This window comes from Palaemon carinicauda, unplaced genomic scaffold (genome assembly GCF_036898095.1).
Source record: "Palaemon carinicauda isolate YSFRI2023 unplaced genomic scaffold, ASM3689809v2 scaffold5, whole genome shotgun sequence".
NCBI classification, from domain to species: Eukaryota; Metazoa; Arthropoda; class Malacostraca; order Decapoda; family Palaemonidae; genus Palaemon; species Palaemon carinicauda.
Window position 1 is genome coordinate 383,737 of NW_027171761.1, and position 27,841 is coordinate 411,577.

Sequence of the window (27,841 nt, forward strand, 5' to 3'; positions counted from 1 at the left end):
TTGTCCAGGGCCTCGACCCCCGAAAACACACCCGTCCCTCCCTCAGGCCCCCCACTAGCCTGGACAGAAGACACAATACCACTGTCTGGTAATTTAGACTCCTGGGGAAGGGCCACCGGCCGCTTCCCCGCAACAGACTTACCTCGACCCCTACTCTGGGTAGGGGGAGAAGGTAGAGAAGCTCTATCCGACGGGACGCCGGGCGAAGCGAGAGGCGAAGAGACGTTGGACTTCCTCGAGGACCGACGAGAGGCTTTCTTCTTTTTCGTGCCGTAACGCACCCACTGCACTTCATTCCAGGACTCGCACTCCGGACACGTGGCTGTAGGGGAACACACATTGCCTACACGACGAACACAAGGAGTGCGGGTCAACTTCGGGTTTTGAGAGAAAAGCGCCACACGATTTGCCGGCCATAGGCCCAGGACAACGACGGGGCTGCTCCATAACGAACAATATACCGCGAGACACAGGAACACAGAGGGAAAGGAAGGGAAGCACACAAGGGACCACGTGGGAACCGCGTGGGACACAAAGGGATTGAGGACACAATGGGTCGCCCTGGGTTAGAGAGAGTGTCGGTGTGTTAACGCCGACGCGACCAGAAACTTACTGAGGAGCGAGACCTGAGAAAGCATGCTCTCTGACCCCGGGTCATCTCTGGGCGCGTATCACTCCGCCAGAGATTACCCCGCGTAGAGAACGGGAATAGGGTAAACTACACAAAATTCTGGTCAGATGGGAGGAGATCCCAGATACTCCTAAGAAAGTAGTTCGAGGTAAGTACTCCGTGTTGGAACAAACATCATATTATCTTAAAGACACCAAATTTTTTTTTCTGATATATATCAAGTAAACTAACAAAAAAATTTCCCCAAACTGTACACTAAAATAAATATCAATAAGTTAAATAAAAATACTTGAATATCATTTAACAAATTTTCAATCATAAATTTTTATCTACAAAACTCTACCCATCACCTTCTAAACTCCTACACAAATTGTTATTATTAATGGCATTCTATACATAATGACCGATAGAAGGTAAGTTAAAATTGCCTTTCCAATCTACTGTATTTATAGAAAGGTATTCTATCATCAGTGCATTCTACAATACAAACTACATTACAAAATATTACTAGAAAGGAAGTATAAATAAGAAAAATCATTTGAAAACCTTCTTTACTACAAGCTTTAAATAATGCTGTGATTTAGTTTCATCATTAAAAAGTCATGTCTCAATAATGTCAAAATTTGTCACCAAAATACAGCTCTCTCTCAAACTATGAACAGAACTGAATAAAGTTCTCTATAGTTTGTATTCAAAATATATAGAAAAATCTTCACAATTCCAACAACTATCATATAAGTGACCTTGATACATACTGAAAATAGTCAAGCATGTTTATCTTAGTACAATATTCTAAAACTGTCTTAATAATGGTGTAAGCACCAAGAAGTGGTGCAGGTAAAGGTAAGGCAAATGGGGCAATTTTTAAATAGCCCGTAAGACGTATAAATGTCTCTCTGCTAAAAAATTAACGTTATAAAATTAAAAACCTCAGTCCTTTAATTAGGAGATTGATTCAAGCGCACCTGGAACTTATAATGATGTGTCAGCATTAGATGGCAATTACCAGCCGGTGGCAGGGAAGCTACGTCCCCTTGTCGTGCACTGAATAGTCACTTGGATTGCATCTGTGACTCTCTGGGGGAGATGACAGCAACAAGTTAAAAGACTTAGGGTTGAAGTTAGGAAAAATACAAATTACTTTTGAAATTTGTGTTTTGTTCCTACACAAATACAAAACTTCATTCATTAACACTACAGTATACTCAATTTTTTTTAATGAGGCGCATTTGAACCGACTCGCATCGATGCCCTTTTAGCTCGGAAAAGTTTCCTGCCATCTGATTGGTTAAAATTATCTTGTCCAACCAATCAGCGATCAGGAAACTTTTCCAAACTAAAAGGGCACCCCAGGGAGTTCGTGCAAATCTGCATCACTAAAAAGAATTGACTATAGGAGACTCGTCCTTAGGTGTAAGAAAGTTCCTTTTACCAAACCGACTGGCTAAAATCCCGGAATTGCTGATCTCGGATCTGATAAGGTGTGGAGAATAGCATCCTAAACACTGCGAATTGTGGTCGAAAGAACCGTCAGGTTCATAGCCCTGGCAACCAAGGCTGTAGCAAAAGAATATCTTTTGTTAGACTAGTAAGTCTCTCAAGTTGTTAGACTGGTAAGTCTCTCAACTAAGGTATTATAAGAATTGATGGGTTTGCCTTAACATATACATCTTTCCCTTCATAAGGAGGATGGTGGAATGAACACTTCTTTTCAATAAAAGAAATGCTGGCAGCTAAAGGATCACTCCTATACTAATTGATTTACACTGGCTGCCTATTAAAGCAATAATTGAGTTTAAAGTATGTATAATAACCCATCCAGTTATCAGAACCGAACGTCCAAAATGTCTAAGATAATTGCTACATATTGTACAGCCAACAAATCGTGTTGACAAGAGTAGTTACAGATGGTTTCAAATCATTGGAACCTAGATATATGTCTTCTGTAGGCTTCAGAGCCTTTAAATATCCAGCCCTGAGACTATACAATAAGCTCCCACAAGACACCCAAAAGACTGAAGATATTGAGGCTTTCAAGAGAAAACTGAAGACTTCCTTGTTCTGTGAGTGCCTCGATAGAGATGATTTAACAGTAAACGCGCAATATTCAGTGTGAAATGTTGAATGCTTTCGAACGAACGTGATAAAATGACTGTAGAGAGTAGGGTTCCCCTGCTGTATAGAATCAGAAAAACAGCCCTCAAAGTAAGTAAAGATGAGGCTTACCTGTATCTATGCCCATACACCTACATAGCATTCCAACAATTATACCCCATGAGAGGAAGAGAGGAGATGGAGCCAGGTCCTCTCATTCTCAACCTGAAATTACATTAGAAGTGATACTTTTGGCCTGTAAAAGAGCTAGGGTTGCTACACAACTTGCTGAGCAGCAGTCACAGGCACAAGTGTCTAAAGACCTGTGAGAGCGATCCCGTAAATAATGAGACGGAAAGGTGGTCTGATGCTTCCTTACTCCACAATCTAGAACTTGAACCAAAACATTTTTCTTGAAAGCGAAAGTATTAGCACTAATTCCTATGATTTCATAGGCACTTATCTCATACAGCACGCCATAAGGCTCTGTTGAAAGTTTTCACTAGCCAAAAGAAGATTGTATTCTGATTACTCTTTTTCTTACTTTATAGGGTTGTGGTGCCCTATAACATCCCTAACAGGTGATCTACTGAACTGGAGTTCAAGATTTGCTCAAGCTTGACAGTCAACTGAGTCTACAACCTAACCATCCTTGTGAGCTAATGATTGGGGGGAGACCCTATAGGTCCACCTGCTGAGTAATCAGCAGCCACTGCCTGGCTCTCTGTGGTCCCAGCTGAGGTGGAGAGGGGGGCATTGATCACATGTACACATGGTCACTTTCTAGGGCATGGTCCTGCTAGGGCACTGTCACTGTTCCTTGCCTCTGCCATTCATGCGCCACCTTTAAACCTTCAAACCAGTGCTTATGAACAGGTCCTTTAAACTCATTCTGGCAACCTAGTTTTATTGAGGTACTGTGCCTTAGGGCCCTTACAGGACACCAAAGTACTGTAGTATAATTCATCCAGACCGTCAATTACTTCCCTAAGTGAATACCGTAAAAGATGAAAACTTGAAATCCAGGATTGACAAATCTTAAGTTTTTTTATATACAAAGTAAGGAACAAAAGATAAAAAAAAAGCCTGTTTCCAGTGTTCAGAATGAGGTAATGAATACGAGTTTGTGTAATTTGTGTAATTTGTCCAATTTGTTAAAGCAAGTGCAAGCAGAAACACCATTTTTGACAGTTCGTAAGGAGCCCTCTTTAACGACTGCAACATCTTGATTACATCGTCAGCTGGAGGTCGAATCCCACTTGGAGGAGAGGTCTGCTCCATTCTCTTGAAAAGTACAGATAATTCAAACAAGGAAATATCTACTCCTCACTAAGTTCCTGACGAGGACAAATAATACCATTTTGCTACTGAGATTGAGTGGAGCCTTTACTTTTGTAAGCTAAAAAATCTGCCACTAGTGGAATAGAGGCCCCGAAAGGAGAGGTATTCCTTTGACGGCATCAACCACAGAAGATGCCCACTTCACTTGATACACGTCAGTGATGGACTCCCTGAGGTATCGCAATATACTTCGTGCTCTCTTGCTCAAAATGGCTCTCTATCAGAAGAGGAGCTGGATAACCTACACCCCTGATGTGATAAGATTCCCAGAGATGTGGAATCTCTGCAGGTGGGAATGACGAATTAGGTTGTGCCACTCGGAAAGCTCCCTCAAAACCTCCCACTTATAGATGCAGGTGGTCCAGGTACAGTACCATTCTCCTCAAAGCCATTCCATCAACTTTAGGTCTTTGAAATAAAGCATTTGCTCATCACCGGCCAGGGCACCAGCCACCCGTTGAATACTACCGCTAAAGAGTTATGGAGTCCTTTGACTGGCCAGGCAGTACTACATTGGATCCTTCTCTCAGGTTATGGTTCTTTTCCTTTGCCTACACATATACCAAATAGTCTGGCCTATTCTTTACAGTTTCTCCTCTGTTCTCATACACCTAACATCACTTACATTACAAAACAATTATTCTTCACCCAAGGGGTTAATCACTGCACTCTAATTATTCAGTGGCTACTTTCCTCTTGGTAAGGGTAGAAGAAACTCTTTAGCTATGGTAAGCAGCTCTTCTAAGAGAAGGACACTCAAAAATCAAACCATTGTTCTCTAGTCTTGGGTAGTGCCATAGCCTCTGTACCATGGTCTTCCACTGTCTTGGATTAGAGTTCTCTTGCTTGAGGGTACACTCGGGCACTCTAGTATACCTAATTTCTCTTCCTATAGTTTTGTTAAGGTTTTTATAGTGTATATATGAAAGATTTATACTATTGTTGTAACTGTTTTTAAAATATTTTTCCTTGATTCCTTTCCTCACTGGGCTTATAGCATCCTTCTTTTCAAACTAGGGTTGTGGCTTAGCCAGTAATAATAATAACAATAATAATAACAATAATAATAATAATAATAATAATAATAATAATCACCCTTTGGAGAAGGTATAATGGCAGAAAATCATAGATGTCAAGTCCATCCCATGAATGCTGGAATGCATCCAGAAGTACTGCTTCTGGGTCTGGCAATGTCTAATATTAAACTAGCATTTTTTTTCTTTTGAGGCTTCTAGTGAACATGTCGATTACTGGGAACCCACCAAAGTTTAGAGCTTTGCTGCTGATTAGGGGTGAAAAGACAATTCTGACCGCTCCGACTCAACGTGTCCCCTACGACATTCCTCCTGCCGGGAATGAATCGGGCTGAGAGGACTAGTGTGTTGAACTGCCCATTCCTACACTTATACCACTATTTGACAAAGCAGGTGATACTGTGCCTCTTCTCTTCTTGACATACACCACCAAAGTTGTATAGTTCCTTCATGTGAACGAGTTACCTACTCAGATGTTGAAGTGCTACATAAACAACCTTCAATTCTAGTACATTGATGTGAAGAGCATTGGTCTCTTATGACCATTGCCCTGAATGTCAGACGTTCCATGGATGGGGCTCTACGGTCTTTTCGACACATCTGTAAACAGATTCTCCTCATCTATATTCAAATTAGGTCTAGTTTGGTATCCTGCTCTATTGGTACTGGGGCCTGGGGAGACCTTGCAGTTTGTGACCAGTGTCCTTTAGGCACCATTGTAATGATTGAGATGGCACAGACATTGAGGAACAATTTTCTCCAGTGATGTCAAATAACCAAGAAGTGATGCCATGGTTGTGCTGGTAATTGTGAGTGATAAAGGAAAGGATGAACTACCTTATTGAATCTGGTTACCCTGTCCTTGGATGGATAAACCCTTCTTGTTATGCCCATACACAGGTATGTCATTCTTTGCTTTAGAGGAAGCTTGGACTTCTCTAAATTCATCACAATCCCCAGATCACAACAAAACAAGATTAGTCTGACAATTCTTAGATACTTCCTTGAACAATTTATGAGGATTTGTATGTATGCATCCCCAAGATCGAGTGGGATTACAAGATTATTCTTTACTGCATGACTGACCCTATTGGGAGTTTCCATCCTCAAGTGAGTCTAGGGGATGTGCTCTTTCAAGGCCGAGATATCTATTATGGGTCTCCAACCCTCTGAGGCTTTCTCAACCAGATACAGACTGCTAAAGAAACCTGGAGGCCAGTCCTGGGCTTCTTATATTATTACCATTTAGAAGCATAGTCTGCACTTCTGAAAACAAAGGGAGGTTTTCATTTGTTCTTCGGCAATAGAAGGACGTCTTCAGAGCTGGATTGAGAGGAAGGTGTGAGATGGTGAATGTGAAGCAGTAATCGATTCAAAGAATGCCAACATCCATTACTCTGCTCCATAAAAATTGCCCCCAAGTCCATCTCTCGGTTAGGCATCCCCTTACTGGTGGTGACTTAATGGCCTAGTATGAGCTTGGGCATTTCCTACATATGCTTCTACAACTGTGGTTCCAAGCCCTTCATTAACGAAAAGGCTGACCAAAATCTGTAGGGTTCAGCGATGTTGGTGGTGCAATCTGAAGTCACTGCTACTCATCTCCAGTCTAGAAGTTGGACCCAATGTTTACCTAGGAGGGAGAGGTGACCTGGAACAGTTGTTCGAGGAGGTTTGTGGTATCTTAAACGACACCATTTGGTAAAGCAGTGAATCTTGGTTCAACTTCTTTCACTTCTCAGCCATATATTCTACCTGCTCCAAGGGAAAACATACAGTCCTTGAGTGACAAATTTCTCAAGTTCAATAACTCTTTCTCTTCTACGTACTTGAAAGCCACCACATCTTGCTTTTTCAGGATCCAGTTGACCCACTGGTTGACTGTCCAGAGGACCAAAAGCTCCATTGATTTTGCTCGTCCAAGAGCGAGGGCCTTGAATTGAATCTTGTTTTCCATGCCCAAGAGGTCTTCACTTGAGGCTAAATATTTCATTGTCCCTGACCAGAGGTATGACCATGATGCAGCTTCAAGGATCAACATTGCTACGGACTCCAAAGCCACAAATAAAATGTGTAGGAAGGCAAGCCTTTCAGCTGACACAGGAAGGGTTAGAGTACCAAACGCTTGGTTCAGAGGCACGGAAACTGGACGAGAGTCCTGCATTATGTAATAACATTTCTGCTTTCAAAAAAGGCTCATAGCATTAGCATTTGGTTAAGGGGAACTCCTTTGGAAAGAGATTGACGACTGTTGACAAACAGTATGTACCAATGTCTGTCAACTTTTGGTATGCATTTTTTTCTTCATTATACCAAAAGCTAAAGAATACTTTATATGAAACGAAGATAAGGGCAAGGCTCTGGCAGTGTGCACATCCATTTCTGTGAAAGAGGACAAGTAGAAATTTTGTAAGCATCCCATCATCTTGCGAAATTCGCAGGCAAACCAGGAATTACATGTTTCTTGCCTAACTAGAAGGCAAATGTGAGCTCTTAAAAATGAGAGTAGCTTTTAGAAGGGTGAATGGGAACTGTAGAGGGTTCTCGATCTAGAGATCGCATGCATCATCAGAGAGCACTTAAGTGCAAAGAGGTGTAACATCAAGCATTGATGAGTGTGTGCTGCTTGAGGAAGCACTTGGGATCAGAACCTCGCGTGCTAACCAGTGAGCACTCTTGTGTGGGAATAAATAGGAGTGCACAAACATGTGACTACTCTAAGTTAGATAAATGAGTGTGAACAGATAAGCACATCCCATACTATAAGCCCAAAAACAAAAATGAGAGTGCCAGCATAGGTTCTCCTATGAGATGGTGTGTGATAGATCATGAGGAAGTAAGATGGTGCACAACTGATCGTGAACAGGTGAGATAATCTGCGATTGATCACAAGCACAAGATGGTGCGCGATTGACCACAAGCAGATGAGATGGTGCTCGATTGATTGTGAGAAGGTTGAATGGCACGTAGCCAATGACGAGCAGTTAATTTTGCGGTGTGATCACAAAAAGGTTAGACAGCATTCTATTAAGAGCCCACAAACACCTAGTAGCATGCCTAACATCATTTTAACTGGCGAACGAATAGGAAAGATGGCACTCCTGTAGGAGTGTGTGAACACTAGCAAATGTGCTATCGTGAGCATGTGTAGTGGCGCTCGTCTAGATGCGTGGAAACGTGAACAGCTAAGCTGAAAGTAAAGTAACGAACAATCTCACCATCTCTTTCTTCATTCTCAGTGAAGGATTGGCCAACACTGTTTCTCCTACTGGAAGGGAAACGGTATGAGTTACTTTTATGAAACTCATATCAATTAGTTTTAAAGGACTAATAATTCAATATGGGAAAAGAAAGGGCGGAACACCTGTTTTCTTCTGACCGGCGGTATGCACTAAGTAAGCTGACTAAATCCCTAGACCGACCACACTTAAAAGTACGATCAGACACCCATACAAGAGTAGTTTCCCTCTCTTTAGTCAAAGTCATGATCTAGGGTGATTTGTGTGCTGCTTTCTTAGCTATACCCTGAATAGGGGAGCTCATATTGTTAGCACACTCATGCATTGTGCGTCAAAACAAGCGTTTTAGATTAGCATGCCTGTCATCATCACTAGTTTTGCAATCATCCAACATGTGTGTAATTGCAACCGCGCGTTCAGCACATAAGTAAATATCTCCACTTGGAAAGAGTGCACTAAAGGAGGCATGCACAGATCCATGGGATGTAGTGAAGTTTTGTCACTGTGTGCAATAATGTTAAGCACCCTGTTGTATGCATCACAGGCTCGCTTAAGTTAAGTATTAGTTTGAGACACCATGCCATTGTTGTCCAGGAGCACACATAGCACAGATAAGGTCTGGTGAGACTCAAAAACATATTGTTCGCAAGTGTGCACATCATACATAGAAGGACTACAATCTCTCTTTTGGGATGTAGGACTTATTTTCCCTGATACCTTTTTCCTTCCAAACTATGGGTTGGAATAACAAGGACGTCTGACTTGAGGGTGGAATATTACCTAGCTGCTTAAGTTAAGACCCAATGACAATGTCACACAACGCTATGTCCAAAGCTGTAGCACAGCATCGTCAACGGAAACAGGATATGAAACTTTATTGACTCATACCCAGGGAGAGGTTCACCTGCTCCACTAATGGAAACAGGTGAATCTCCTGTCCTAGAGACTTGCCAGAGTTAAAGAAAGAAAATTTTAAAATCAAGTTTGAAGAGAAGCCAAAAGCATGTCTGTGATATTCAGTGGCAGGAATCAAAGTGACTGTTCAGTGTACCAGCAAGGGGGTAGGGCTTCCCCGCCACCGGCCGGTGATTACTGGCTACTGCCTACACCTCTATAATTTTTAACTCTCAAGTTCCACTTGCTCTTGAATCAGTCCCCTAATTAAAGGACAATGTTTTGTCTTTGTGTTGGAACAAATAAAATCTTGAAGGTAAAATCTGTTAATATACTTTATATCACAATTATTCAATCATAAAAATAACCCTACTATATATATATAGGTCTCCTAATAACACAAAATCTAAAAAGCTATTAAAAAAGAACACTAAAAATATGTCAATGTAGTTGCATAGTCCTTTCATAGGTATCCTGAGGTTCATATTGCCTCTTCTCCAGAAGCTCGGTTTATCAGCATTTACCCAAAAAAATTTCAAAAATTTCCTTTTCTTTCCTTTCAAAAGACAATGTCCCTAGTAAAGTAATGAGACACTATCGATTAGTGACACGAAAGGCCTTTATTTCAGTTTCTAAGGTGAACTATTCCCTGCCCTTTTGACATCACATGTCAGGTGGGAGATGGGTGGACATATACAGTATATGAAGATCAAGCGAGTATAGGTATAACAAACGTTATTATCAAAATTCTGATTCAATGAAGCTCTCCTGATGTTCATATTGCTGATTAGCACACACTGACGGTGTGACACTTGTAAAGTGAAGAGGTACGTAAATTATAGACTCAAAAACAATAAAAGTCATTAAGAAAATGATTTCCTTATGAAAGGACGTCCAATTGGAGGAAAGAGAAAATGCCTTATAAATCAGGGATGTTTTGGCATTTAACTTAAAATTATGAAAACAAGAGCTAAAAAAATTGGTCCCTAAACCAGTGAACTTCCTTTTTTCTAAATACTCTAGTTTCTAAACGTGTCTGCCCTCTTGCAATGTTAACATCAAGATATGGTAGTTTGTTATTTTCTTCATGCTCAATAGTGAAATTAATGTTTAGATGAAAATTACTGATAAAATTTAATAACCTAGCAGCATGTTTCTTTTGCTTAAAAGCAGCTAACGAATCATCTACGTAGCGTTAATAAAATATATAGAAGTCTGTTTTTCAAATTTAAGTTGAATGCCATAACAACCCTGAGTTATAGGGCAGTTTCTCTTTCCTCCAATTGAACATCCTTTCATAATGAAATAATTTTTTTGAAACAAAATATTTCATAGATGTTAAAAAATATTCCGAAACAAAATTTATCTACCAAAATGAAGTTCTATGCTGTGTTACATTTCATCAACATAAAAAAATATGGGAAACAAAACTAAAAGAGTAATTTTAAACAACTTTCCGAGCCTGGATGTCAAAATAATTTTCAAGAATCCCTGACAGTGGGATCCCGGTTTAGATTTAAGGATTCTCTCCCCAATCTACACTAATGTGTTCTTCAGTGGTTTATGAGTACTTGTGCGAGATGTGATCTCTGATATTACAGTGAGCCCTCACTACTTCGCGGTTCGACTATCGCGGATTCACGACTTCGCGGACTTTTTTCATTAAATACGGCATCCGATTTCATCAGCAAACCACTATTTTGGGGGGAAATATAATTTTATTCTAGAAAATTGCTACTCTTTAAATAGTTGATTACACATTAAGAAAGCGTGTACTTTTGTTTTTAAATTTCGGGTGTGTTTTAAAAATTGAGTACTGTTGACTTCTTTTTGTTTTACTTTTGACTGTGATCGGATCAGCTGACGTCTAGCTGCCGGTCTCAAGAATATGCGCGTACGAAGTATTGTTTATACCATTTCTTAACTTATTCAAACCATCTATACAGTTGATATTACATAAGCACCAATGTGTTATAACCTATCATATTTTTTTTATCACATTTAAAACAACACTCTCTCTCTCTCTCTCTCTCTCTCTCTCTCTCTCTCTCTCTCCCCCCCCCCCCCCCCCCCCCGTAAGAAATAAAACCTTAGTTCACATATGGCAACTTGAGTTTAAGAATGAAATTAACATGGATATTGTTAGTTGTGGCGATCAATTCCTCGCTTCAGGAGGTACAGGAAACAAAAACACGGCATTCGATTACAACAGCTGATTCTCTCTCTCTCTCTCTCTCTCTCTCTCTCTCTCTCTCTCTCTCTCTCTCTCTCTCTCTCTCTCTCTCTCTCTCTCTCTCGTGTTATACAATAATTACAAATAGATGAAGAAACAAAAATCGGTTTTCTTAAAGTGTCAATTAAATACAAAACGAAAAAATTATACCGTGCATACATCCATTTCAATCATAGCTTAAAATACGATTTTGTCAGCAAACTACTATTTTTTAGGAAACACCATTCTATTCCAGAAAACTTTTACTCTTTAAATAGTCAATTGCGCTATAATAAAACATGTACTTATGTTTTTAAATTTCGGGTGTTTTAAAAATCGAGTATTTTTTACTTCTTTTTGTTTTACTTTTGGCTGTGATCACATCAGCTGATGTCTAGCTTCCGCTCTCGAGAATATGCGCGGTACGAATACATTAACAAAGAATTGTTTACACCATTTCTTAACTTATTCAAACCATCTATACAGTTAATATTACATAAGCACCAATGTGTTATAACCTATCATATTTATTATTTAGTACATTTAAAACCATTCTCTCTCTCTCTCTCTCTCTCTCTCTCTCTCTCTGTGTCACATCGAACGTAATAGCGGTAACTTAATTTTTCGATGACTTTAAAAATGGCCTAGTACTTTCTTCTTCTTTTACTTTTTTCGCATATGGTGAGGTGGGTACAAGTTGACTTATAACTGAAGTTAGGAAAAGTATTTTGGATATGGAAAGAACAATTATCTTTCGTAACAGTTTAAAATTATCGTAAATTATCATTCTGTCATTAGCGGCAGTTTGCTATTGTGGATTAAACGCATAAGGAAAAAAAAGGTTTCCAGCTTTGCTACAAATTTAGGAATTTAGGAATTTAGGAATGTTATTAAAATATTTGTAATAACAATGTTTACTAAATGTTTGTTATATCATCAGTTATCACTTTGAGCATGTGTGTTTAATGCGTTCGTTTGTTTATTAAGATCGAAGATGGAGCGTAAACAAATGGAAGGTTTCCGTTTCAGGCAGCGTCATAAAGAAAAACATTATATAAATGGCATCCATTTCATTTATTTGAAAGTTCTAAGAAAAATTAAGAAAACATTGGTGATAACAAAGTCAACATATAATCAATACTTGGTAAGATTGCTGTGGATGCAAAAACTAACCTATACACAGATGTGTAAATGCGTCTGTTTCTTCGTTATGATCAGAGATAAACGTAAACAAAACATTGGTTGTCATTTTTTATCGTGCTTTTTGGCGTGTTTAGGAATCGCATGATATAAAATCGCCTTTAATATTTATGCCTGTTTTAGTTTAGGGTACTGTAGTACATGCATTAAGTGTTCTGTACATTAAAGGGTAGTTTGTTAACAGTACTACGTAAAGGTAAGGTTTTAAAAGTCTGAATATACATGTTAAATAAATACGCAAATATGGTGTCCCTACTTCGCGGATTTTCAGCTATCGCGGTCGGGTTTGGAACCTATCTACCGCGATAAACGAGGGTTTACTGTATGTGGGTTCTACAAAAAGACTGCTGAAAGTTCGCATAGATGCTCATCGGTGAGTTAACCATAGAACTGGGTGTGCGCTCAACAAAAAAGCATTCTTAACCAACAGAGAACATACATCTAAATGTAAGACCAACATTTCATATAAAAACTTTAAAATCATTGCACAAGTGCCAAGCAACTTCTCTCTGTTAGTATTAGAGTCGTTAGTAATTAAAAAACCGGCTCATCAACTAAAGAGCCAATTATCCTCTGTCCCCCTCCACATTGCATGTGGCATGTATTTTGAAAGGAATGAAAATAGGAATTTTTTATGAATTTTAGGGATGTGAATAAACCGAGCTTCTGAAGAAAAAGCAACATGAACACCAGGGGAGGTTTATAGAAATAATATAGTGCTACAATTTGACCTTAGTGCAACCTTATGGTGAATATCCTTTAAATACTTTTCACATTGGTTTAAACTTCAAAAATAGAACAAATTGTTTCAAGGTGTTTGTACATTGATGATATCAACCTAGTATCTTCCAACTTATTACCTAACCAAGTATTTAAATCCACATCGTTTTCTCCATCCATAATTTTCTCAATGACTTTTATTTATCTATTACCTTTATATATAATTTTAAATCCTAATTGCTCTTTTCTCTTGTCTGCACAAAGCATATTTCATGATTTTGCATCCATAACTTCTACCATCAAATTCAGGAATACAGTACACATATGCCATATACTGCATATGATATTGTGCAAATAAAAAGACAGGCCCATTTCAACTCTGAACATAAAGTAAAAAGGAAGTTAAAAAATGCATTTCATGGCTTACATCATCTAGACTTCACAACAAAGAGGTCTACTACTGATCCAGTTTCTTGGACTCTAATGATATTTAAATGACAGAATAATTTGCAGCTAAAAAAGTAAGATAAAAGGTAATATATAATAACTTACTTAAAATAATTTTTCATGTGCAACTTATGCTTTAAGCAATGTAACTGTGATTACACTTCAACAGGCCTTTCACATTTATATTAAGATTAATATAATAATGCACTTCTATTTTCATCAACCTTGCACTCTAATTGAAAATCTTCAAAACTCTGAAACAAGCCCATTGGTGCTATGTAATTGAAACAATTAAAAAATTTAGTCATACAGTTAGTAATCTATCTTCATGGAATAATTATTCACAGTACGGTAGTGCACTTGAATAATTGACTAGATTGAGCATTAGTGTAATTAGCCAAGGAATTTCAGGTCAAATTTGAGTCAAATCTCTACTTTCAGGATAGGTTCAGAAAAGTGTAAGGAATAACATAAAGAACTACAGTAGTATGCAAATATATATTTTTTTTAGTAATTTGCATTTTTCCTGGCTATAAAAACCGGTGTCCTTTAATTAGGGAGACTGATTCAGCATGAGCTGGAGACGATAGTTAAAAACTTGGATAACTAGAGGGGCACTCAGTAGAGCTTAGACCTATGCCGCAGCAGCTTATCTCTTGACCTTTTGCTCGACCTTGACCTTTGACTGTAAGTGGCGTGGATTTTGATACACTTGAAAATGAACCAAGTTTGAAGTCTCTGTGACAACGATGTCCAAACTTAAGGCTGATTACATGAAATGGACATTTTGCTTGACCTCACAACCATAGGACAACTCCGACGAATAGAAAAAATCTATCCCCTTTAGTTGATAGACCATGCTCAAGGCCGAGTGGTAGCCTTTGGCAACTGCGACTGAGAGGTGCTTCTCTCACCGAAGGAGGACGTAGAAATCTGCAATCTGCGCCAGAGCTGGCAAACTACCCAAGGTAGACAGCTGCAGAGTATTATTTCAGGGATCCAGACAACTGTGCGGTGGCCAGCAAAAATCTCTCGCTCGCAGATGCTGAATAGCCTCCATCAGTGGAAATCCTTGGACTTTATGGACTAGTGGTACTTCCGGAGGTGCAGCTGACAAAGAAGCATGGACCTAAGGGGTAGTTCTTTTGAGACTTCAATCAGAAGAGCTGGCAAATCGAGATACCATGTGACATGGGGCCATCTGGGGGCCACCAAGGTCATCCCGAGTCCTGACATAATCAACGCCCGGTTAATTAACAGCTGGATCAGGCTGAATGGAGGAAAGGTGTACGCATCCAAGTGATCCAATGGGTGTTAGAGGGCATCTTAGAAAAGAGCCTATGAGTCTGGAAAAGGAGAACTAAACACGGGGAGCTTCCTGTTTGACCGTGTGGTAAGAACCCTCTCTACTACATGAGAATGAAGGACCACTCTGACCCCTACAACCTGTTCCTGGCAAACGAGTGTGTGTGCTAGTATATTCCTCTTGCCAGGAATGTACCTTGCTGATAACTCTATGGCGTGAAATGATATCCAGATGCACATATTCTTTGTCAGCTTAGAAAGAGGACCCGAGACCATGTCTCCTTGCTTCTTGACGTAGGCCACTACAGTGGTGATGTCGCACTATGAAGGCTGCTTGTATTTTGAGGACGATGTGTAGGTGCCTTTCTTCTCTGGATCAAACATCTTAGATGACCAGGTCATCTAGGTGTGCTCCCCACCCCTCCTTTGATGCATCTGAGAATAGTTGCATATCCATAGGCAAAAAGTCGAATGAGACTCCCCTAGTGAGGTTTTCCTCATCGAGCCTCCGAGTAAGATCGGTCCCAAACCTTCTGGCCCCACCGGATCAGGATGGAACAGGGGATCCCTATCAGCTGACCAGTGATCCTTCAGATATCATTGAAGGAAACTCTAGTGGAGGGGACCATGTAGGACGAGTTACTTCGACAAGGAAAGGCAACAGAGAACTCTTCCAGTGCCAAACTGGTACTTGTCTTGAACAGGAAGTCACCCAACCTCCATAAACCTGCTGATGCAATCATCTCATGGAAAGACTCGCGGTTTCCATCTCTTATCAGCATGACAAGGTACTTTAAACTTTGCTTGGGTATAAGATTAGACTTCTCCTAGTTTACCACAATACCTAAATTGTGTCAAAAAGCAAGAATCCAATATTGATCCTGTAGCAACTGCCTCTCCAAGGAGGCCAGGAACAGACGATCATCAAGATACATCAACAGACATATTCCTCACAAGTAGGCCCAAGCAGCTACCAAGGTATGCACCTAAGTGAACTCCTGGGGAACCGTACATGTTCTGAGCCACAGTCTTGAACTGGGAGAAGCAGAAGTACTTTCAAGAGGACTGATGAACTGGTACTTGAAAGAACGCATCCTTCAGATCCACCAAAAGCATGAAGTCTCCCCATTTGCAAAAAGACACCACAAACTGCACTGTTTCTTTCCTGAATTTCACTTGCCGAACAAACTTGCTTAGAGGAGATATCGATGATCAGTCTCCAGCTCCCAGTCGCCTTCTCCACCAGGAAGAGCCAACTGTAGAAACTCAAAAGACTCATCTTGAACGACTTCAAACTCGTTCTTCTCCAACATCCCTTTCACCTCTGTCCACAAGCAGGGCTTTCGGCGAAGTTAGACGAGCTACCAGAAACTCTTATCGGTAACTGAGATGGGGGAACTGCCAGTCCTCAAAAGGTAACAAATAACCATCATGGAGAACACACTACCCAAGGCTCAGCTCCATTTCTCTACCACGCTGCCCACTGGCAAGACAGGCATTACCCTACTTTCGGCATTAAGAGAGGGGAAAAGCCAGCATCAGTGTTTCCCTCTCCCTCCCCTCTTTCCACCGCCACCATTCCTGAAAGAACTGGCTTAAGGGTACTAAAAAAAGGCCATGCATGTAAAAACACTTTTCGGAAGAGGTTACAGACGGTGCCAATTGAGGTCTCACAGCGAACATGAGGCCCTGCCTCTATCCTGATCCAACAGGCTTGGCCACACCAAAAGGTTTGGCCGCAGATGCCTTCAAAGGACCAAGGAAACATCGCACAGAATCAAGGAGTTCTGGGAAGAAAATCCTCCAAGATTTCACTGTCGCCAGCACAAGACTCCAAGGAAGGAAAGACGTGGCCCTCGAAACGACACGATCCTTAGCAACAACACCTCCAGGGTAACTTGTTTTGAGAAACAGGAAACCAGAGTGTCCCATCTCTTCAAAACCCAGATATCCTACTGATTTGCTGCCTGGTAACACAGGAAGGTCACAGCTTTCCCACCAGACAGCATGAGACTTGTATTCTCCAAAGACTCAAGGGTTAATAACCTCGTCTTTGCTTAGTACATAACAGTTCCTAAATACTGGTCGAGCAAAGGAACAGCGTGGAGAGGTCAGGTAAGAAAACTCCATGGCTGCCGACTCAGAGGCCGAGAGGGACATGCCTCCAAGTCTCTCCCCGTTAGTGAGCACATTGGCGGGTACACTTGCAGAGGAGCTGATAGAGCATTCTCTGGTGTGTAAATCCTCCGGTGCTTGAAAAGTGGGGGAGTGAGTATCTTATTTTACTGACTGGCCAAGTTAAAAGTTACAACTACAGCAGCTAGTTAGTTCATGGGGAGTGCCGAAGTGCCGATCATTGACTGAGGTTATCCCCGATGCATCCTTCCAAAGTGCACATTGGAGAAGAGGATAATTCCTAGAATTGGCTTTTATCTCCTCCAAGAACCACCAAAACTTTGTAAAGACTATATCTAATCCCATCCCTAAACCTTAACACCAGCCATATGTCCAATAATACAAAGGCTGTCATCAGGCATAGGAAGACCAATCACAAAATCCCCAGATTTAATTACAGCAAAGTAAAATGAGAAGATTATTCAGGTAATATAGAAGCAAAGGTATCAAACATTCCTCCTGGCACACAACAGTACAATATTTTTCAATCATTAGAGTGGAAGGTTGCAAAGAACATCCCTAGAGGCTGCAGAAATACCTACAACCCTGGCATCAGTGACCAAAGCAAAGAACTATACCAAAGATACATAGAGGCTTACAATGAAGATCCATTTGCTCGCAATACAATTGAGCTTGGAGAAACTCTACTTAACTCAGTTAGCAACAAAAGATGTCAACGCTGGCAAGAAACTATGACCAACATCAATTTGACTTATATTAGCCAAAAAGGGTGGGCCACCATAAAAAAACTCAACTCTGAAGATCAAAGCCAGCCATAAATAGCTGCAGACACCCCCAATGAAGTGGCTCACCAAATCCTACTCAATGAAAAGTCAAATAACAAAGAAAGGGGATACTTGAAGAAGATGAGGATGAACATGGAACAAGCTACGTCTGAGAGTAATGAAAATTCCTAGCATTCACACTGCAGGAACTGAATGTGATAATGAAATTTTTTATAACTGGGAAGGCAGCCAGACTAGATGGAATCATAGTAGAAATGATTCTACACTTTGTTCAGAGGACAAAAGAATGGCTCCTTGCAATATTCAATAAATGTGCAACAACCTATCGAACATCAAAGGTATGGAAAAGAGCCAAATTAGTAGCATTGTTAAAAACCAGGTAAACACTCTTTGTCTCCCAAAAGTTAAAGACCAATATCACTGTTAGGCATATGAATGCATGATAATGCCACAAATATCTCGAAAGATCAAAGGAAAATTATCCCCTCACCAAGCAGGCTTCTGACCAGGCCAATCATGCTGCAGTCAAGTTCTGAGCTTAACCCTGTACATTGAGGATGGATGTGAGAAGAAACAAATCACTGGGGTAGCTTTTTGTAGACCTAACAGCTGCATTCGATACTGTCAATCACCAGGCACTCCTAAAGTGGCGCAAATAATTGAATATGCCAACATAGTATAAATCAGAGTCCCTCCTTGTAAATCGGCGGTTCTTCATAGAAATGAACAGCAAGAAAAGCAGGTGGAGGACCCAAAAGAACTGTCTCCCACAATGCTTTGTACTGGCTCCAATTTTGTTAAATATACATACAAATGTCCAACCAGTTTTTCAAGATATACAAAGATTCCTATACGCAGATGACTTATGCATTGCCACATAGTTCCGATCCTTTAAAGAAATAGAGGAGACTACCATGAGCTTTATCATCTCTCTCAATATATTATAAAAAATGGCACCTCAATGTAAACCCCAGCTAAACCCAGGTGTGTGCATTCCACCTTACCAATCCTGAAGCAAATCGGAAACTAAAGATCATATGGCTAAATAAAGAATTAGATACCTGCCAATATTCAGTATATTTATTTGTTACTCGACAGAAATCTTAGCTTTAAAGAACACACAAACAAACTAAAGAAAAAACTATCAAGAAGAAACAACCTGCTAAGCAAATTAGCCAACACCAGTTGGGGAACCGACCCAAAAACCATCAAGCAAAAAATTCTAGCAGTCTGCTATGCTAATACAGAATTTTGTTTTCCAGTGTGGGAAAGATTGTGCCACACAAAGAAAGTAAATCCAAAGCGTAATAGAGCCTGTCGAATAATCCCTAGCACATTAACAGCAATACCCCTACAATCTTTTTATAGACTGGACAGCATTACACCACCTCAAATTTGACAAGATACTATTACCAAAAATGAAAGATTCAAACAGATGAATGATCCAAGGCATCCACTTCATGGACATCAGGCAACAAGACTGTGACTAAAATCAACAAAAATCTTCATGGCTATAGAGGGTCCTGAAGATCTAAACCATGCTGCCTACATATTGATGAAATGGAGGGAGAGTGACTGTAATTCAACCAATGAAGCACTACCTGACCATAGCAAACACGTACCTTATGGAGCTTCACTTAAAAGACAGAAAGGAGTGGACCACCTTAAATAGAGCAAGATCCAAGGTTACAAAAATAGAAGATATACAGTAGGGTCCCGAATTATACGTGTTCGAATTACAGTATACGATTCCCCTTTTATGCGATCGCTATTTTTCAAAAATAAATTTTCTGTATCTGCGAAGCTGTTCAAAGTCTGATAGTCAAGGACTACAAAACACATCAAATATATTGTCTTTTTAAGTCTATTGGTAGCCCTAAATACGGTGATTTATAATAAATGTTGCAAAATAATATTAACATTACATCTTATTACCATAATTTCATAATAAAAAGCCAATTTAAGGATAAAATTCCACATCAACAATGAAATCAACTGTTAACTGTGCGAGTCCAGCTGACAAAATGTAAACAGAATTGTGGTTACGTTCTCAGCAATCTTTATCTTTCTCCAACCTTTCGATAATTTTAATGGTAGTGTTAATGATGGTATATTAAAGCATTATTTTTGTTTAGTACAGTATATATAAAAGCTTTATTTTTCCCTTCGGGCGTTCAAGGTTTTCACGAGCAGACTGGGTTCGTTTATCGGCAGTGAATAGCCTAAACTTCGGTAACGAGTCGGCAATATTTTGTCATATTTTAAACAGTATACATTTGATTTGCAAAGATTGGTTTTGTAGAGTACACGGTATAAGTATAAAAATATCTCTCTCTCTCTCTCTCTCGCCGTAAGAAATAAAACCTTGGTTCACATATGGCAACTTGAGTCTAAGAATGAAATTAACATGGATATTGTTAGTTGTGGCGATAAATTCCTCGCTTCAGGAGGTTCGCGAAACAAAAACACGGCATTCGATTACAACAGCTGATTCTCTCTCTCTCTCTCTCTCTCTCTCTCTCTCTCTCTCTCTCTCTCTCTCTCTCTCTCTCTCTCTCTCTCTCTCTCTCTCTCTCTCGTGTTATACAATACTTATAAATAGATGAAGAAACAAAAATCGGTTTTCTTAAAGTGTCAATTAATACAAAACGAAAAAATTATACCGTGTATACATCCATTTCAATCATAGCTTAAAATACGGTATCCGATTTCGTCAGCAAACCACTATTTTTTTAGGAAACACCATTCTATTCCAGAAATTTTTTACTCTTTAAATAGTCAATTGCGTTATAATAAAACATGTACTTATGTTTTTAAATTTCGGGTGTGTTTTAAAAATCGAGTATTGCGGACTTCTTTTTGTTTTACTTTTGGCTGTGATCACATCAGCTGATGTCTAGCTTCCGCTCTCACGAATATGTTAACAAAGAATTGTTTACACCATTTCTTAATTTATTCAAACCATCAACACAGTTAATATTACATAAGCACCAATGTGTTATAACCTATCATATTTATTGTTTAGTACATTTAAAACCATTTCTCTCTCTCTCTCTCTCTCTCTCTCTCTCTCTCTCTCTCTCTCTCTCTCTCTGTCACATCGAACGTAATAGCGGTAACCTAATTGTTTGATAACTTTAAAAATAGGCCTAGTACTTTCTTCTTCTTTTACCTTTTTTGCATATGGTTCCATAATTGAGGTGGATACAAGTTGACTTATAACTGAAGTTAGGAAAAGTATTTTGGATATGGAAAGGACAATTATCTTTCGTAACAGTTTAGAATTATCGTAAATTATCATTCTGTCATTAGCGGCAGTTTGCTATTGTGGATTAAACGCATAAGGAAAAAAAAGGTTTCCAGCTTTGCTACGAATTTAGGAATTTATATGGATACGATAAGTAAAATATTTGTAGTAACAATGTTTACTAAATGTTTGTAATATCATTAGTTATCACTTTGACCATGTGTGTTTATTGCGTTCATTTGTTTATTGTGATCGAAGATGGAGCGTAAACAAATGGAAGGTTTCCGTTTCAGGCGGCGTCATAAAGAAAAACATTATACAAATGGAATTCATTTCATTTATTTGGAAGTTCTAAGAAAAATTAAGTAGAACATTAGTAATAACAAAATCAACATGTAATCTATACTTGGTAAAATTGCTGTCGATTCAAAAACTAACCTATACACAGATGTATAAATGCATCTGTTTCTTCGTTGTGATCAGAGATAAACGTAAACAAAACATTAGTTGTCGTTTTCTATTGTGCTTTTTAGCGTGTTTAGGAAATGCATGATATAAAATCGCCTTTATTTTGATAATTCTGGATTTTCAATCATACAACAAAAGCTAGTCTATAGAGTGATGGTTTTGCTATTCACAAGTTGTCTTATACAATAGATATGACAAACATTAAAATTAGTCTATATTTTGGGTCATGTTATAACGGGAAATATATGGTGTTTACACCTATCCTGATTGTAATTTTAACCATTTTTCAAGTTATTAGAACTTAAAAGTATATTAAATGTTTGATTTATTTACAAGAACAATTTGATATTATAAAGAAATACAGTATAGTACAAAGAAAGTATTGGAAATGGGTAGTAAACACATTTGAATACGCAAATTGCTGGTTGGCATGGCCGCAATGGAATTATTTCTGTTAGTTGTGTGTTTCGAAATATGCGATTTTCCATTTATATGAGGTCATTAATCGACCAAATTCTCGCATAATTCGGGACCCTACTGTACTTGATGAGTGGGGATATGCCACCAATGCTCATTGCCCCTGTGGTGAATCACCCCAGACCTTGGACCACATCCTCTGCTGTAAGACCACTGGGACCTGCATGTTCGGATGTAGATATACAGAAAGCAAATGACAGAGACATCCATTGGAAACACCAGTGGTGAGATAAGATATGATAATGATCATCAATGGAAGTGACAAGGTTGTCTCTCACAACCCATTGCATTCAGGGATAAGGTCAAGGACCTTCACAAACGAACTCTCCAACTCAAGGTAGTCTGCCTCTGTATGCAACGACCACAGTGCGGTGTCTGGGATATACCGGCCATGTGCTTGTGCTTCGCTGGGGCTGAAGGTGTGGCAAGAGACTATGTCGATTCTGCTCCTTCTCACAATCGATCATGCCTGTTAGGACTCAAGGACAGAACCCGGTAGGTAATCGTGAGCTGATGAAGGCAAGTGAAGGACAATGCAATGAGAGTGTAACTCCTGGCACGGATTGCAGCAGAGGGGGATTTAGTACCAAGTACTTCTCCCTCTGAGGAGCAGAGCACAGGAACATCCATGGCCCCGTGCTCTATGGCATGGGGAAAAAGGTCACACCACCTGCCATTCTTTATTTTCCATTGACAGCCTAAAATGGTATCCTCTCAACCAAGGGGAGTGAAAACTCACTTTAAGAAGTCATCATAGTTCTTCCCTCAACCTAGGAACAGACAGTGTACTGCGCCGTACACTCCTGTTCCGATTGTCTACCAGGGTGACTGAGGTTACCAGGATGGCCGGGGCCACCAGGGCTGTCGGGGTAGCCGGGACCAGAGCCATGACACAGGACCGTGGCCTTGGCCCCCAAGGGATCATAGTTGATGTTCACCCCCTTCATGAGATAGGTGGTGTTAAAAAAAGCCCTATCCTTATGACTACAATTGGCTTTCCTGAACTTCTTCGACCTCTTCCTCCTCTTCATCTTAGATAAAGCGTCAGAGTCGGAGGACAAGCAGGGGGAGGAGGAAGACCAGTGTGGATGCTTCTTCCTCTGCCAAGTTTTTAATGACTGTCTCAAGCTTATGCTGAACCAATGTCCCTAATCAAAGAACGAGGGTTTGTATGTCATGTAGGAACAAACTGGTATTTGCAGTATGATAATCTAATGCTATAAAGTGAAGCCATTTATTACTCAAATTGTCTTCATTTTGGTCGAACTAGTACACAATGGTGACGACTTTGGCCTATTGGGGGTAAAAGTATTGGTTTTTGAAAAGCTTCTGGTCTGTCTGTCAGAACCAAGTCAATAATAGAATTCATGTGAGTGGGTTCCTGAACAAGGTTTGTCATTTCTAATCCTGAACATATTCGATCCTGGTGAAGATTATTGAAGTCTCCGGCAATAGCTACTGCCAAACCTGGATTCCTGAACCTAATATCCAGGACAGAATTAACAATCTGATCCATCAACAATGGTCCCGTAACAGCTCTAGGTGGATGATACAAACCACAAACAACCAGTTTTCGACCAACAACCACCCATACACATTCTAATTCAGGAGGAGTCTTAAGTCTGGCCTCAAAAGGAGTCAGTGTTTCTCTAACATACACAGCTACTCCACCACCTCGTCCCTCTCGATCATCATTGAACATGGCATAGCCATCTAAGGAAAATCGACTGGCTGGTCTTGTTTCTGAAAACCAAGTTTCACTTACAACTACAACATCTGGATGATACTTATGAACTACATTGAGAAAGTCATCAAAACAATTTGTCAAACTTTGTGGATTGGTTACAAGAATAGATGGCATAGAATGTGAAACTGCAGGAGTCAGATGATGGCTTGTCCCTGATGAAGGGTGGATTTGTGAATGAGGACTGGATGGCATCACTGGAGCTGAGGGTAACACCCTTCCTTCTCGAAACATATGGGGAACTGGTACCTGGTACAAAGTACAGTAGTGTTGTCATGTCCTGAACCCAGTTTAAATTTTCCCTTAGTTTAAATATTAATGATGTGTTATAATTAAACTAGACCAGCTACAAAAAATTAATACTGTAGTAAAATTAGGTATCCATAGCTTTGAACCTCAGCCAAAGATTATTACTGTATACCAATTACCCCATTTTGTGCATAAAAAACTACGTGCATAGCAGTCTTCAGACTGGAAAAGGAAATACTATATGAAGGACTGTTAATAAGGATAATTAAAAGTTTAAGAATTTACTTATACAATTAAAAATCTACCTTGCTAGAATAACTACCCTTAATACAGTACTGTACTTAATTGATTAACTAGATTGAGCATTTGTGTAATTAGCCCAGGAGTATTATAAGTCAAATTTCAGTGAAACCTCTTAACAAATTCATAACAGGCTAAAACTTTCAGGCTATGCTCAAAAAAAGTATCAGAAGTAAAATGCTAAAACTCCTTAGTGCTTTTCAGATATTCAAGGTGGCTACTGGCTTGAAATTTTCTCATATTTCAGGCTAAAATCATAATAGAATAAAAAATAATGAGACAAAACAATTACTATGGCTATTCTAAGATAAAATAGCCTCATTACATGCAGCTGATAAGCACAATATGTTTTCTTTTTCTTTTCAGAGCTTCATCATTTGTAAGGACTCGAGCATATAGGATTTTACAACCCATGGGAAGGAAAACTCTAGTAGCTGCAAGCTTAGATACAGGATGGTCTTCATAAACTTCCACAGACAAAGGGGCAACTGACACTATTATGATAGTAAATATATTTTCATATGTAATGAACGTTACCAAATATTTCATGATGCCACCGACAGATGTTTCTGTCCATTGTTGTTATTGTTGCATTTTCATCGCTCTGCCTTGTTCAATCAATCCTAATGTTAATCCTACTGCATCCTCTTCATAATCCAACCAGCATTTACAACATGGTGTCCATCAGTGGGATGATGTCAAAATATAAGGAATCTTCACAGGATAGCCAGAGCTAAGTCTATCATTTTGAAATGTTCGAAATAAGCTGTACAGAAGTTAGGCTAGCCGCCACCCTGAGTTACTCTGAGCCAGCATATTGTCATTAGCCAATGTTACAGTAGCCCTAGAAAAGTTTATACTTAACTCTAGGGGGTGATAATGAAAGAGAATGGAAATCTTTTAAGCAGACATTTCAATACATCTGCTTGCTTCAGAAAAGGATGATAAGGCAGAGGAGATGAAGGTTGCTATGTTACAGAATATAGAGGGTAATGAATTCCTCCAGATCTATAACTCTATTGAATTTCCGGTACCAGCTACATGTACTACTAACTCTGATTATGACCTAGATAGCATGTTAGCCAACTTCAATGAGTATTTTGTGCCTCGTAAGAATGAACTACAGTGAACCCTCGCTACTTCGCGGTTCGACCATCGCGGATTCACCACTTCGCGGATTTTTTCCATAACCCATATATATACAGTAATATATATATATATATATATATATATATATGTATGCATGTATTTATGTATATATGTAGGTATGTATATGTGTATACATATAAATATATATATATATATATATATATATATATATATATATATATATATATATACACACACACACATATATATATATATATATATATATATATATATCTATATATCTAAAGTATGGGAAATATGTCTGGGTAATAAGCAAAGCTCTACCTCCAGTTTGTTTCTACATTATGATCAGAGATAAATGTAAACAAAACATTGGTTGCCATTTTTTATCGTGTTTTGTAGCATGTTTAGGAAATGCATGATATAAAATCACCTTTAATATTTGTGCCTGTTTTAGTTTAGGGTACTGTAGTACATGCATTAAGTGTTCTGTACATTAAAGGGTAGTTTGTTAACAGTACTACGTACAAGGGAAGGTTTTAAAAGTCTGAATATACATGTTGAATAAATAGGTAAATATGGTGTCACTACTTCGCGGATTTTCACCTATCGCGGCCGCGACTGGAACCTATCTACCGCGATAAACGAGGGTTCACTGTATAGTAGTGTTCAGATACAGGTTTAGGTGGTGTGTTCAGAAAACAGACGAAACTTTGGACGAGTACATGACTGGGCTTAAAATTTTGATTAAAGACTAACTATGATAACCAGAGCAATAATCAGTTGTGGGACCAGGTTATTTTTGGAAGTGCAGACAACAGATTATAGCAAAACTTCAAGGTTGATAATTTGACTTTGTAGAAAACGCTCGATGTCTATCTTGATTATCAGGCTAGCAAGCAACAAACGGAAGCTTACAAGATAGAAAACTTAAGTTTGGTTAGACCTAGTGAAGGAATTGCTTAAGTGAAGAAGACTGTGGAAAGCGAAACCTCATGATCGCAAATCCGATTCACAACTTAGTGCAATCCATAATTATGAATCTATGACGCTTAAAAGCAAGTTATGTGTATGCAAATTTTGTGGTGAAAAGCGTGAATGGAAAAAAGAAGTGTCCGGCCATTGGATAAAGATATTCCAGTAGAACAAATTGAATCACTTCAATGCAAAAACCACAAAATTGATTATGTAAATAATGATGGTTTTAGGTGTAACAATACTGCTAGTAATATTTACTCTTAAGAATCCAATGATTCTGAAACTCAATCTTTGATGGAAGTATCCTTTAAATATGACAAATCAATTAATCATGATTTTGAAGTGGATGGTAAAATTATAAAACTTCAGGTAGATTGTGGTGCTAGTGTGAATGTTATTCCACTTCAACTTGTCTCTAATATAATTTTATCCTGTTGTGATACTACTATACTTTAAGAGGTATAGTATGGACTCGGTCGACAGTCAAACCAAAATATAAATTAGACTAATGGTAAGAAACTGTAATAATCGAAAAAAAATATTCTTTTGAGTTTTTTTTAGTTGATGGCAAATATTCACAGCTACTAAGTAAACGTATATGAGAACAGATGGGTCTGATTACTGTGAATTATGAAAACATTTCTGTTACCGATGATATTTTTGTGATGACAAAGTTTGTACATTTAATAATGTTGTTTATTTAACTGTAAATCGGCCGATCCTCTTCTAATCTCTAATTGTAGAGTAGCTATCAATCTTAATTATAAAGTATGTGGAAAAACTCAAGAGAAATAGTTGATGAGCCAAAAGACTGAGCGAGTTGTGTAGTTGTAGCTGAGAAAAAGTCAGGTGACTTGAGAATCTGTATTGATCCACAAGCTTTAAACAAAGCACTTAAAAAGGGAACATCACTATATTCCTGTTATTGATGTTTTAACCATACTGTCACAGGCAAAAGAATTTTATTCTTTTGATTTGAAGAGCAGGTACTGGCGCTGTGTTCTAGATAAAGTCAAACGATCTCAAAACATTTTGAACACCTATTGGTAGATATTGATGGTTGAGGTTGCTATTTAGGTTAATTATTAGTGAAATTTTTCAGAAACAATTACATGTAAACCTTGAGAATTTAAATGGAGTCATATGTATGCTGATAGTGTAGGTGACACTGTTGATGAAGTACTTAGAAACCACAATGTTAATTTGTGTAAAATTCTTGAAAGATGACAG

The 27,841-nt window shown here is 38.9% G+C and overlaps 2 protein-coding genes across 3 annotated transcripts in view; both read right to left on the reverse strand.

The window, feature by feature from the left end:
- The window catches only part of LOC137637031 (IST1 homolog), a 189,267-nt gene that overhangs the window by 52,222 nt on the left and 109,204 nt on the right, over window positions 1-27,841 (reverse strand). The gene's annotated exons all lie outside the window — the stretch shown is intronic.
- LOC137637032 (uncharacterized) lies at window positions 23,289-24,622 on the reverse strand. Its single transcript, XM_068369344.1, has one exon. It carries the CDS (start codon window positions 24,206-24,208, stop codon window positions 23,483-23,485), a length of 726 nt encoding a protein of 241 aa, XP_068225445.1. The 5' UTR covers window positions 24,209-24,622; the 3' UTR covers window positions 23,289-23,482.